We start from the raw sequence: 12,558 nt of genomic DNA, 5'->3' as shown, positions 1-12,558 counted from the left end.
AACTGAAAATTTCTGAACAATGAATATTGAATCCATATTCTTTTAATTTGGATTATATGCCGGATGATGAATCGCTAAAAGATAAACCTATTAAACTGTGCACGAACCGTTTTCTTAAAATGCAGTTTAAAAGCAAAATTCTGGAACAATATTGGTGTTGTGCAATGAATATGTTTCCAAGACTTTGTGATAAAGCACGAAGTATGCTCATCACATTCGCGACATCTTACTTGTGCAAGTCTGGATTTAGTACTTTTTTATCAATCAAAACAAAATCTAGAAATCGCTTGAATGCACAGGAAGACGTCTGAATTGATATCAGCAACAAAGTGCGACGTTTTGAGAAAGTCTTGTGCAATAAACAGAAAAAAGTCAATAAATTTAAAGTGGTTTTAAAATGAATTCTTAAATTTTTCATAGCAATATTGCATAAAAAGAAATTTAACTTTTCGTTAAATACCTTGTGAGTGTTTGCCAAACGACGTGTCATTAGGGGTTTTTTTATTAAAGGTTATAGGATTAGTTTTTTTTTTTTTTTACTTAAGTTAAAAAAAAAAATTTGTTTAGAAATAGGTTTGTTTTTATTTAGTTTAATTAAAATTTAATTATATATTTTTTATTAGTTTTAAGATAGGACAAGTAGAATAACAAGTGATAAGCTCAAAACTCACTTGCTTGACCTTCGGAAAACGTTTATCGTTGCAGAGGGGAGAATGAGTTCTGATGTTTTTAACATTAAAAAAGAATAAACTCTTTTGAACACAGTTCTGTTGTATTTTTAGTTTCCATATATTTAATTTTTGTTAATATAGTACACTATCAAAAAAAAAGATATACAAGTCTTCATGGTTCCTTCAAACTATTCTCAACAAAATCATTGCATAAGGTGCTAGAACAAATTTAAATATTTTAGGGGTGCGGGGCATCAAAAAGGTTGGGAACCAATGCTGCAGAGTTATAGGGCTCATTATATCGTGTTTCATTAGTTATTATAATGTTTAAAGATAATTCGTTTTTCGAAACTAAATAAACTTAACAAATTAAATAGGGAGTTATTCTTTAAACTCCTATCTCTGATGTAAATACTTATCTAATTATTTTTTTAATTAAATACAATTATCAAATTTTAATTTAGTAGTAAAATATTTTTAGACTTTGCAATATGATAACAAATATGTTGGACAACTACATCCAGTTCATAGAAACTTAAGACCTAATATGCCATGTTAGTAACCTAGTGTTTGATATAAATTTATGTTTGTTTTATAGTATTTTGAAAGCTCTTGTGTTTTTTTTTAATGCATTTTTAGCATTTAGTTTTATGTACTTAATCAAAAATACTATCTAGCTAATACAAACAAATGTTTAAAGTAACTAAGATTTTATTAAACAATTTTTACTTAATTTAGCAATTTTCGAATTACTTTGACTTATGTTTTTATAATTCTTTAATTAAATTGGCAAAGTTATGACTTTTTTTTTTAAGTTTTAATTTTCAAAATTATACTTAGTCTATTTTAATTTAGTTATGGTATTTTTAATGGAAGTCTTAATTAGTGCAACAATAAATACTAATCAAGACAATTTCTTTAAAAATGCATTTTTATAGTACTCGACGGGAATTACATGGATCAGGATTATCAAGTCTACCAACAGATCCCTCAACTATATGGCACTTACTCTGAGTTGGTAAACTTTACTATTTGTTACTTCATTTGTATATAATTGTATTCACTTTATTCAAACTGACGTACGTTTCAATAAAGCAAGTACTTAAAAAAATTGTAATATTCCAGCGTATTGGTATTGTCCGGATTTTTTTGAGAAACGTTTTAGTAATCTGGTATTTTGAATATTTCTATAATTGTAGCTAATTTGAATTTAAAATTCCGTAATTATAAAGCTTACATAGTTATTAATACAGTTTGTTTAGTAATTATTAGTAACTTATACTACTATAATGTTATTTTGTGACACCAAAACATAATTATTATTGATCTGAAGTGATAACAAATTTTTAACGAGTTAAGGTTATATGTTTCAATTATATTTTATATTGATCATAATTCATTTTGGTTTATAATTCTTAATCATAATTTTTGTTTTTAATTTAAAAGCTTTTTTTTTTGTATAAAACAATTCCACAAGCTGTTTTAAATGTTAAAAGGAGCATTTATTAGAGTTTAACTGCTCTACAAACGTAGGAATATATTTCAAGTAAATTGTTGAAAATTATGAGACAACCGGCAACGAAACAGTTCACTTCATACGTTGTTGGAAATTTTTTCAAAAGTTATTGAAATTTTTGTTTAAATTCCAACTAATTGTTTTTAAATATCTAAATGAGCATATTAGGAAAGATTAAGATTACTTTAAAGACGTAGCAATGAGTTATGTTTTTAGTATTTTTTTCAAATACAAGGAAAAAGACTATAAAAAAAATCTTTATACATTTGTACAGGAAATTTTAGCAATACTTTAATATAAAAAAACTATTGACATTTTTAATCTATGAAAAGTATTTTATAGTAGAATTTTAAGCTTTTAATTATAAAATAATATTAGTTTCTTTAAGAAAATCTGGACCCTTTTATGGCCTTAATGTATTTATGAAAAAATTAAATACCTGTTAAAATTAGATGACACAAGTTTCTAAACTTACGGTTAGCATTAATTTATATAGTTTAAGGGTAAATTTTGAGCCATTCATAAACAAGTCTATGTATTTTTCAACGTTTTTTTTTTTTAATAAATAATTATTTAAATCATGTTTTAATAAAAAAAATGCACTTTTATGTTAATACTACTGTTACGCATTTAAGATATTTTTGAAATATGTAAAACAGCAGTTTGTAATTTAATTTTGTAATCTAAAACAGCTATAGATTGTGCAAAAGTAATAGTTCAAGAAACTTAAGATTTGTTTTAAGTAAATTACAAAGTTTATTTTTACATAGAATATAGATAGTACGTTCTTTAATCTGAAGTGTTACTTTCAGTTTTACCAAAAAATGACAATAATAAGTATAGCTAATACGTTTAAAAAAAGCAATAAGTTACAAAAAGTAGATGAGGTCTACAATAAAACTGTTTTTGAAAGGTCATTTAAATGCTTTGAACAACTTTTCTATTTTTTCAATAAATTATGTTTTCTAGTGAAATTTGTTTCCTTTTTACTATGAAACTTTACCTTTTGCAACTCCTAGAATATTTAATATAATTTTTTGAAAACGTATTTTTCAACATTAGCTTACAATCTATACAAATGCTTAAAATTAAAATTATGTCTCAGTATTGTAGCAGGGTTGCCAAAAAACCTGAAATTCTTGAAAAACCTGGAGTTTGACAATTTAGGCTAAAAAACCTGAAAATACCTAGTACTTAAGAAATTTTGAAAAAAAAACTGGAATATTAAACATTTTAACTACTAATATCTTGATTTGACACAAAAAATTTGACATATTGATTAAAAAAATTTGTGATCATCAAAAAATTTTTATTAAAAAATATATTTAAAGAAGCTGTAAGATAGTCGTGCTATGCAACACAGTTTTTTAACTTAATTTTATAATCTTGAACAAATTTTAAAAACCTGGAGAAAAATTGCCAAAAATATTTGGCAACCTGACTGTAGTTTTCCCGGTAATTAAAATCCGCCCCACTAAACTAAAGTTTAAAAAATTCTGTGCACCCTATGCTCAAACCTTCCCGAAAATATAGACTAATTTCCAATTTGACCGCAATATCTGTGTAAGTTCTAAAACTCCCCTTATGCATGCCTAAGTACTTTTTTTGCTATTAATCATAAACTCCGAAATATCTAATACAAGTTTTAAAACTCCCTCAAATGTGCCTAAACCTTTTTACTCTCCATCATAAACTGCGGAATATTTTATTTAAAACCTATGTTTCAAAGAGAATTTCATACTCCTTTGCACGAGTTTTGTGCACCCAAAAATAAATTTCTTGTTCACGTTCATGGGTGCACAAAGCGGTTATAGTATATTTGAAAACACTAAGGTTAACTTGCTAATTTTTTTAATTCAATAATTAATGATTAAGGGCATAGGTGGGATCTAATATTTTTTACCTAAAATTAACATTGGCTCTTATATGAAAGCCTTAAGTATAAACTACAAGACAGTTTTTATAGAATTTATAAATATACTTGACTTTTGAGGTATTGTAGTTTTTGTAAAAGTTTCCGATACAAACATATGGAACGCAATTTTTCATAAGTCAACTTCTCGTAAATTTTACAATTCACTAAAAATCTATATTCTCCTTTATTTTTTAGCTAGAGACCTCAAGTTTTTAAGAACATTTCTTATAGATTTTAAAAGACTTTGAATGTTGGAATTTAAAAAGTATTAATAAATAAAATTAAAAGATAAAAAATATTTTTATTTTTTTATAATTAAAATTATCCTGCGTTGAAAACATTTAAATATTAGTAATGGACTTACTGTAAAAATTTTGAAGAAGGAGATTTATTTTTAATGAAATTGTCTTTCTCGTTTTTGCATTGCGCCTTCTATTAGAAACCAATGGAGCACACAAACTTTGATCGCTTATATCTCAAAAGTTACTTTTAATTTTGTATGGAATTTCTTAGCCTAGTTATTTTTTTTATTGTAAAAACAAGGTGGATTCCCCTATGCCCTTAATCATTAATTATTGAATTAACAAACATTATGAAGTTAACCTTTGTGTGTCCGCTTAGATAACTATAAGTTTGTAAGTTTGTTTTAATGATGGAATACAAAGAAGTTGTAAATTTTTATACCAGCTAATTTTATCTATGAATTTTTTAATCTAGAAAGGAGTAAATAACTTTTTTTATTTTATACATTATCACTATTTAGCTTGACTTGTTTTACCAGACAATATAAAATGCCGACTGCGATGCAACATATGGAAGACGACAGTGAATATGCCTATTTAAACGTAATACTTAAAAGAGAAGAAAGTGGTTTTGGATTCCGTATTCTCGGTGGCAACACTGATGATGTCAGTATTTTTGTTGTTTTTATTAAATACCTTGACAAATGTTTAAATAAGTCAATGAAACGCGACTTTTATAACCTTCAGACTCTATACAAAGTTAGCCTACCTACACGCAGATTCAATTTACTAGTTTGAGAAATAATTTGAGTTTAAAAATCATTTAAAAGTAATTGATAAGTTAAAGATCTTTGAAATGAGATCACAATATTAAAAATTACAGTATCCCTATGCCTTTAAATATTAAGAAATAAACTTTTTTATTATATCAGAAATTACGTAACAGGGCGTCAAACCCTATGATCAAAACAACTGTTTCTATTTTAGAATATTTAAGTTCTAAATTAGATTGAATTTACTTCTTCAAAAAAAAATGTTGGATTGCAGAGTACTTAATTAATTATGAAACCTTCTAAGGTCATTTTTTAATAGATTATTTTTTATTGCAAAATAATATTTCAATATATATAAAAACAAATTATACAGTAATCTTCTTTTATTCTACCAACATATGTTTCTGTGTGTCAACGAATCAACACACTTCAACTGGGTTGTTTATGGGAAAGATAACTCAAAAATGAAGTTAATGAAGTGTGTTGATTCGTTGACACACAGAAACATATGTTGGTAGAATAAAGGAAGATTACTGTATAATTTGTTTTTGTTTATATTCCAGTGAAGTTGTTTCACTAAGATCTTTTGTTAGCAAACAATAAAACCTATATTTTGAACAGTTTTTTCAATATATATCAATTTTATAAGTATATTTTTAGATAAAAACATGTAGTTAGTATTGTCTTTGAGTTCTTAAATATTATTTGTGTTATAAAACATATTGATTTAAATACCTACAAAGTCTAATCTGTGAACAAACTTTTTTGGTCTACTTAAACTACATTCAAGCTTGTATATACGTTTTAGAGTTTTTAGCGGGAAAGTATAAATTTGTGTGTGAAATTCTTCTTAGTTTAGGATATTATGGTTTTAAATACCTTTAAGTTTTTTAAAAATAAAATAAGTTTCACTATTGAAATATTTTCAAGTTAATAAAGTTTTTGTGTAATTATTTCCTTTAAAAGTTTACATTTTGAATATTTTAGTTACAATGTACTTTAGTTTCTTTTAATTTTGTTAATAATTTTTACTTATGAGGCTCAGTCGAAAGTACTTTTAGAAGTTTTGTGCAGTCTTGTATTTTTAATGTTTTGTGAAGTTTTACACCAGTTAAAAGTTACAATAATAAATTATTTAAATTTTTAATCTAGTTTATTGTTGTTTGTCTTTCTAACTTATAAACAAAGTAGCACCATTTTAGTTGTTAAACTTAAATCTACAGGTAACAATCGGAGCAATAGTTCCTGGCGGTGCAGCTGAAAAAGAGGGAACATTAAAAAGTGGTGATCGTCTGCTCACAGTCGATGGTAAAAGAGTTACTAGACTCGGGCACAACGAGGTTTATATCTTAATATAACGTTGTATCTAGTATTAATTTACTATTTATTAATTTTAAATTGTAAATACAAGTATAAAACAAACACTGTTTTTACGTATGTTTCAGATTTGGTGCTTATGCATCAAACCTTCTTAAGAAAAATGTTTTAAAAGCATTGAGTACTTTAAGTCAAAATATACAATAAAAAATACTATCTTTACATACGTACACTATACTTTTTACAGGGTTGCCAAAAAGTCTTGAATCCTGGCAAAACCTGGAATTTATTAATTTTGAAAAAAAACCTGAATTTTGATCAAAATCACTAAAAAGCCTGGAATTTAAAAGAATTATTAGATGTAAAATGAGGAAATTTTAATTAGGAAGAAAAATATATTTCATACAATTTTGTTTTTCTTATATTTAGAAATTATTTTTTTATAAAAAACATTTAAAGTAGTATTCAGTATCTTTTTACTATTAAGACACTTTTTTTACCTTAAACTTAATTTTACACCAAAATTAAACGAAAAAAACTTGTACTTTCAAAAATATAGAAAAATTTAGGAAACCTTGAAAAAAAAATCAAAAAATTATTGGCAACCCTGTATGTATGGTCCTTACTTATATTCAGTTGTTTTTAATGAAAATACGTAACATATTTTAAAATTGCACGTATTTAACTTTTCTTTAATTGATTAATTGATAATTAAAAGGTAATTAGCTTAATGGGAAGTGCGGCCAGAAATAACATTGTAAAGTTAGGGATCAGAAGGAAGGTTTACAAGTCAACTAGTAAGTTTTATCTATTTGTTACGATAATTTACTAAAAAATTTATAAATGACAATACAGTTCCTATGTACTTTTTGTTTTGATCTTTGCATTTTTATATAAAAAAATTAAGTGTACTTTTTACTTTTTTGATAAGAATAAAAATTTTCGACTAAAATACAAGGAGAATGATCAATTCAAATTTTATTCAACTGATGATCTCGTTTAATTTGGTTCATGCGAGTGAAACATTGTATTGTTAATAAAATTTTAAATTAAAAAAATAAAGAACAACTAAAAGAAATGCTAATGATAAGTTAAAAAATTAATTGTTTCTAAAATTATTGTTTTTGTTGCCAAAAAAAAGTTTTCTATAATTTTTGGAGCTTTTCTTAATGTTTATAGTTTCTTAATTATAAAACTATTGAACTATACAGTTTAAAATTTTTATCAACTCCGTGGATATTAAAAAACAGATATCAAAATTCAACTGTTTAAGTCCAAGTTAATTAGAAGTATAATTTTCAGGTTTCGTGCGCGTCAGGCTAAATCAGTTTTTTTTGTAAAAAGTTGAAAAACGTTAGGCTAAATCAGTTTTTTTATTTAAAAATTTGAGAGTATCAGTTTTTCTCAGTTCAAATGCTCGAATATTTTTGCTAAAAAAAATTAAGAAATCTTTTTAAGATCAAATTGAGATGTGAATTTATTTCTAAATAAAGATTTAGTATTAAAGACAAAATCAGTCAGTATTTATTAAAATAAATGCTTAAAACCTTTTGTTGAATCTCTAAAAAAATGTTAAGAATCATTATTTTTTTTGTTTTGAGTAGATTATATACGCCATAGTTACGTAAATTCATAAAAAAAAAACAGTTTAAACATTACAGTTTAGTTCAACAACTTAGCTGTTTGTTTGAATTTGTTTACATCAGCTATGTTTTTCAGAACTTAGTTGATTGAACGCCGTTTCTAATTAAAAGGCTTTATACCAAATACTTTTTAGATTAAAACTCTTATCAATTTATTCATATATTTTACTGTTTGTTTTTAGTTGTTAGAGATATTCACAACACTAAAACTTAGTTTTAAGGTATAAGTACTAAGTTTTGTAGGAGTACAAATTTTAGGTACAATTCTTTTTTTTTACTAGAAGAAAATATTAAAAGTTTTTTAATTAAGTGTAAGCTTTTTAAATCTGATATGACATCAACAATCACTGTATTTATTTAGAGTTATAGGATTTATAATTATGTATCAATTTTAAGTATTACTCAAAATACTATATAATAAACATTTTCTACTTATTTTAATACTCGTGTAAGCGTTTCATTTTAAATTATAATAAAACACGACGATGCACGTCGTTATATTATAAATCTTCTGCTAATAATGTTTTTACTTAGTGCTTAATTAAAGTGAACAATTGTTTTTAGTAATATATATCAAATTTTTACACTAGTAATAGATTAGATATAACACTTACCTTGAAACTTATCACTGAATTTGTCGTGTTAAGGGCATGGGGGGGTCAATCACCTAATTCACAATTTAGTTTTACTTTATTCAGTTGTAACTAAGTTATGAGTTGCTTTTTGCAAATCTTTAAAACTCAAAATATTTTTGAGATAAAGCTGGTTGAAGTCGGAGACTACAATAGTACTAATCAAGACCCCCCAATACCTTCTAAAGGGGATTTTCCTTACTTTGAAAAATATCAGGCTAAATGAAAAAAATTCGCGCACGAACCCTGAAATTTACTAAAAAAGACTGAGTTTAAACTGCTGCGTTACTTTTTGTAATGTGTTTCTCTGTTGTAAGATAGTTTATCTTGTTTTTTTATTTTTTAATATACTTAAACTATTTGTGATGTATTTACTCGAACAGACACTTTATTTTTAATCAGCATAACGCAGTAAATCTAAGACAGTTCGTCAAACGGAAAGCAAAGCTTCTATACATATTGTAATATTTACTTTGACTGATTTCTTTCTAAGTTTTTTTTTTACTTGTGATAAGTTAGTTGTTTTTGTAGATACAAGATTACAGAACACTAGTAATTACGTCAACGTTGAAGACATAAGACAAGTGAGATTAGAAAGAAATAGTAATGAAGGTTTTGGATTCTCTATATTAACAAGTGGTGGTATGTTTTTACTTATACTTTTCCTTTTTTATCAGAAAAAATATTTAATTAATACTAAATGACTTTCTCTCTATACTATAATAAAGTTAAATTGAAATTCAACGATCTGTTTTACTACTTTTAACAACTTTCATAAATTAAGAAATAATAAGTATAAAAAGAAATTTGATGGCTAGTTCAGTTATTTAAACTGTGTTTTGTTTAAAAAAAAAAATTTACAGATGCATCCAAGTATGCTCCTAGTATCGAAAATTCTACGAAAGTGTACGCACCTCACACTATTGGCAAAGTGTATGAAGGGTCTCCTGCTGGAAAGTGCGAGTTGTTGCATGAAGGCTGTAAAGTCGTATCAATAAACAATATTGATTTGCGAGGTCTTAAACATTCACAGGTTTTTGTTATTTGAAAACTTTGTTTTTTAATTTCTTTTACACTAATTGTAAGGAAAAATATTATTTTGAAATAAATAAATAAGTATTTTACATCACTTTTTATAAGGTAGCAGATCTGATCAGTAGTGCATCTGACTATATCCAATTAGACGTAGTTCCTTCAATGGATGCAACTCAGAAAAACAATCATTTTAAAACTGGTCAGTCACAAAATGATATTGCCAGTAATAGTCTGTCAACAAGTGATGCTTTAGTCCAACCCTCCTCCACTGTGTCTTTACAAAATAACGAACTACCAAATCAAATTGACAAGTAGTTTTTGTTTTTAAATGTGTATCGTATAGTACTTAAATTTTGTTTTTAATGGCCTTATATAGTGATATGAATTGTTTTTTTTTTATGATGTAGTTTTCAATTTTCAAATCAAATTTTAATTAAAAATCCTACCGCATGTTTATTTTTAAACCTAGACAAATGGTATCAAAAAAGTATTTTCGTCTATCCGATTTCCACAAAAAATTACATATTTAATCTTTTTGTAAACTTTTCTTTTATTATAACTCAATATTAGCTTTATACCAAACTTCAAAAAAGTTTACAGAAAATTGTTTAATTTAATTAAATTAAAAATTGACGTATAACACTCAATTAGTATAGATATTTTTACTATAAATGTAGATTACTTGTATTATAAAGTGTTTTTAACAGTTCAGAATTATTTGAAGTTCAGCTAAACAAATCTTCTTCTGGTTTTGGGTTTGGTATTAGAGGAGGAAAAGAGTTTAATCTGCCACTTTTTATACTAAGAGTTCAAGTAGATGGACCTGCTTTTAAAAGCGGCATAAATGTTTGTTTTGTTTATATTTCAAAACTAATCAGCATATGCCAACTTACAAAAGTATAACAACTTTAATAGTTGTAAAAATAAAAAACACATTGCGATGCTACAATAGTTTTATATTTACTATATAAGGTTTTTTGTTTTCTTACACTTTTTTCACCTATTTTTTTAATCCATAGAATTTACTTGATTAGATTTCCAATGGAACTAAAGTTTTTTTAAATATTTATTTTCTTACAAAATGTTAAACAATCAGTTCACACCATGCTGAAATAGTTTGTTTAATTGAAAACATCTTACGTCCCTACTATTTGTACTGAATTTTATTTACAGATTAATTTTAAATTATCTACTAGTATAGATCGCAACAAACTTTTAATTTTTTTGTTCAACAGAAAGGAGATATACTAGTGCAAGTAAATGGAACTGTTGTTACTGACATAAATCATCAAGAAGCAATTAATATGATAAAAGCTTGCTCAAACACTGTTAAATTACTGCTTAAAAAAGGAGACGGCACTGTTCCGGAGATAAACAAATAAATGATAGTTTTGTAGTTACAAACTGGAATAACTATTTGTTAACTTTCTGCTTTATTTATTTTTTGATTTTTACTTTTTAATACTATATGTTGTGAGACATTCTTTTATATTAAAGATAAAACTTTTGAATGTAATGAGCTACTTTATTTAAAATAAAACTTATTGGAAGTTTTACAGCAATTGTTCTAATTTTTATATTTGATTCCTTTGAATTTAAGTAAAATACTCTTTGTAAAACTTAATAACTGTAATTACTACAAAGGTCTCAACAAAATTCGTGTGTTTAAAGTTTTTTTTTACTTTTCTAAACTTTTCAAGTAAAATGAAGCTGCTTTTTTAATTTGAAACTATTTAATAATTACATATGTAGTAAAGTTTTTTCTTCAATTCATTCTACTTATTCTGATGTAAATTATTCCTTTTTTAATTTAAAATGGCTTGTCAATTAGGTTTTTCAATCATCTTTATTTTGTTATAATCTTGTAAAACTGCATAGAATGTTCTTTATTTAAAGTTTTACCAATAGTCCAGTCAGAAATAGTTTAAAAAAACAATTATTAATAATTAGTAGTTTATGGATGTATATGATTAGCTTACAGTTAAACTTAATGTTTTTATCTGTTAACCTTAGTTTTAAAAAAAACACTTATTTAAGAAAAAATACAAACTTTTAAAGAAATATTTGTTAAATTGAGATACTACTATGTTAACTTGATGGTGCTGAGTCAATAAATAATGATTACAATCTTAGTAGCAGTTTTGTCATTTTTCTTGTAAATGCTTATCTAATTTTAACTCAATGTTATGTATATTTGGAAACGAAATTTGCATTGTCTGACTTGTTTTAATTTTTCATATATTTAATTTTTAACAATATTGTGACGTATGTCAAACCAAAAAATGGGTACTTAAATCCACTAAGGTGTGTTTTCTTTTCTGGCTCCTCTTTTTTTGTTTACTACAGTATTTTTAAAGTTAATAAACTAGTTTTAGTTTTCTAAATAATCTTTTTTTGAGGCTCATTGTCCTTTCAATCAAATAATGTATTTTTGCTTTTAATTAGCATAAGTAAGCACATTTAACTAACTTAGCTTTGACAGCGAAATGGTTTGTATGAAATTTTTAACGACAAATGAGTTTATAATAAAATGTATAACAGTTTGTGAACTTGTACTTTAATTTTTAGCGTTTATAGTACTAAATACTGTTGGTTTATTTTTTTATGGTTTACTTGTGTCTACTCGGAGAACTTCTTGTTATATATTAAGTGTGATTATTTTTTGAAATATAAACGTTTTTTTCAACAATAATAAACTTGAGTATTGCTCTTTTAAATTAATTTAATCTGGATCTGTTTTTAAATCAAAGTCCAGCCCGTACCTATTGTTGAATTTGTATCAGGTTCCAGTCTGATCTTATCAAAAATAAATGT

At 25.3% G+C, this 12,558-nt stretch overlaps 1 protein-coding gene across 1 annotated transcript in view; it reads left to right on the top strand.

Moving 5' to 3' along the window:
- Positions 1–12,558, top strand: part of LOC145832054 (membrane-associated guanylate kinase, WW and PDZ domain-containing protein 2-like) — a 39,141-nt gene extending 26,583 nt beyond the window's left edge. The window contains exons 17-26 of the mRNA XM_082939418.1: positions 1,153–1,225; positions 1,610–1,685; positions 4,884–5,010; positions 6,341–6,457; positions 7,153–7,231; positions 9,241–9,351; positions 9,573–9,742; positions 9,850–10,055; positions 10,452–10,590; positions 10,980–12,558. Of these exons, the coding sequence (XP_082795544.1) occupies positions 1,153–1,225; positions 1,610–1,685; positions 4,884–5,010; positions 6,341–6,457; positions 7,153–7,231; positions 9,241–9,351; positions 9,573–9,742; positions 9,850–10,055; positions 10,452–10,590; positions 10,980–11,126 (1,245 nt within the window). The 3' untranslated portion in view covers positions 11,127–12,558. The remainder of the gene's footprint in view (positions 1–1,152; positions 1,226–1,609; positions 1,686–4,883; positions 5,011–6,340; positions 6,458–7,152; positions 7,232–9,240; positions 9,352–9,572; positions 9,743–9,849; positions 10,056–10,451; positions 10,591–10,979) is intronic.

This window comes from Thalia democratica, chromosome 3 (assembly GCF_965202585.1).
Source record: "Thalia democratica chromosome 3, ktThaDemo2.hap1.1, whole genome shotgun sequence".
NCBI lineage: Eukaryota > Metazoa > Chordata > Thaliacea > Salpida > Salpidae > Thalia > Thalia democratica.
This window is presented reverse-complemented; position numbering and strand designations above follow the sequence as displayed.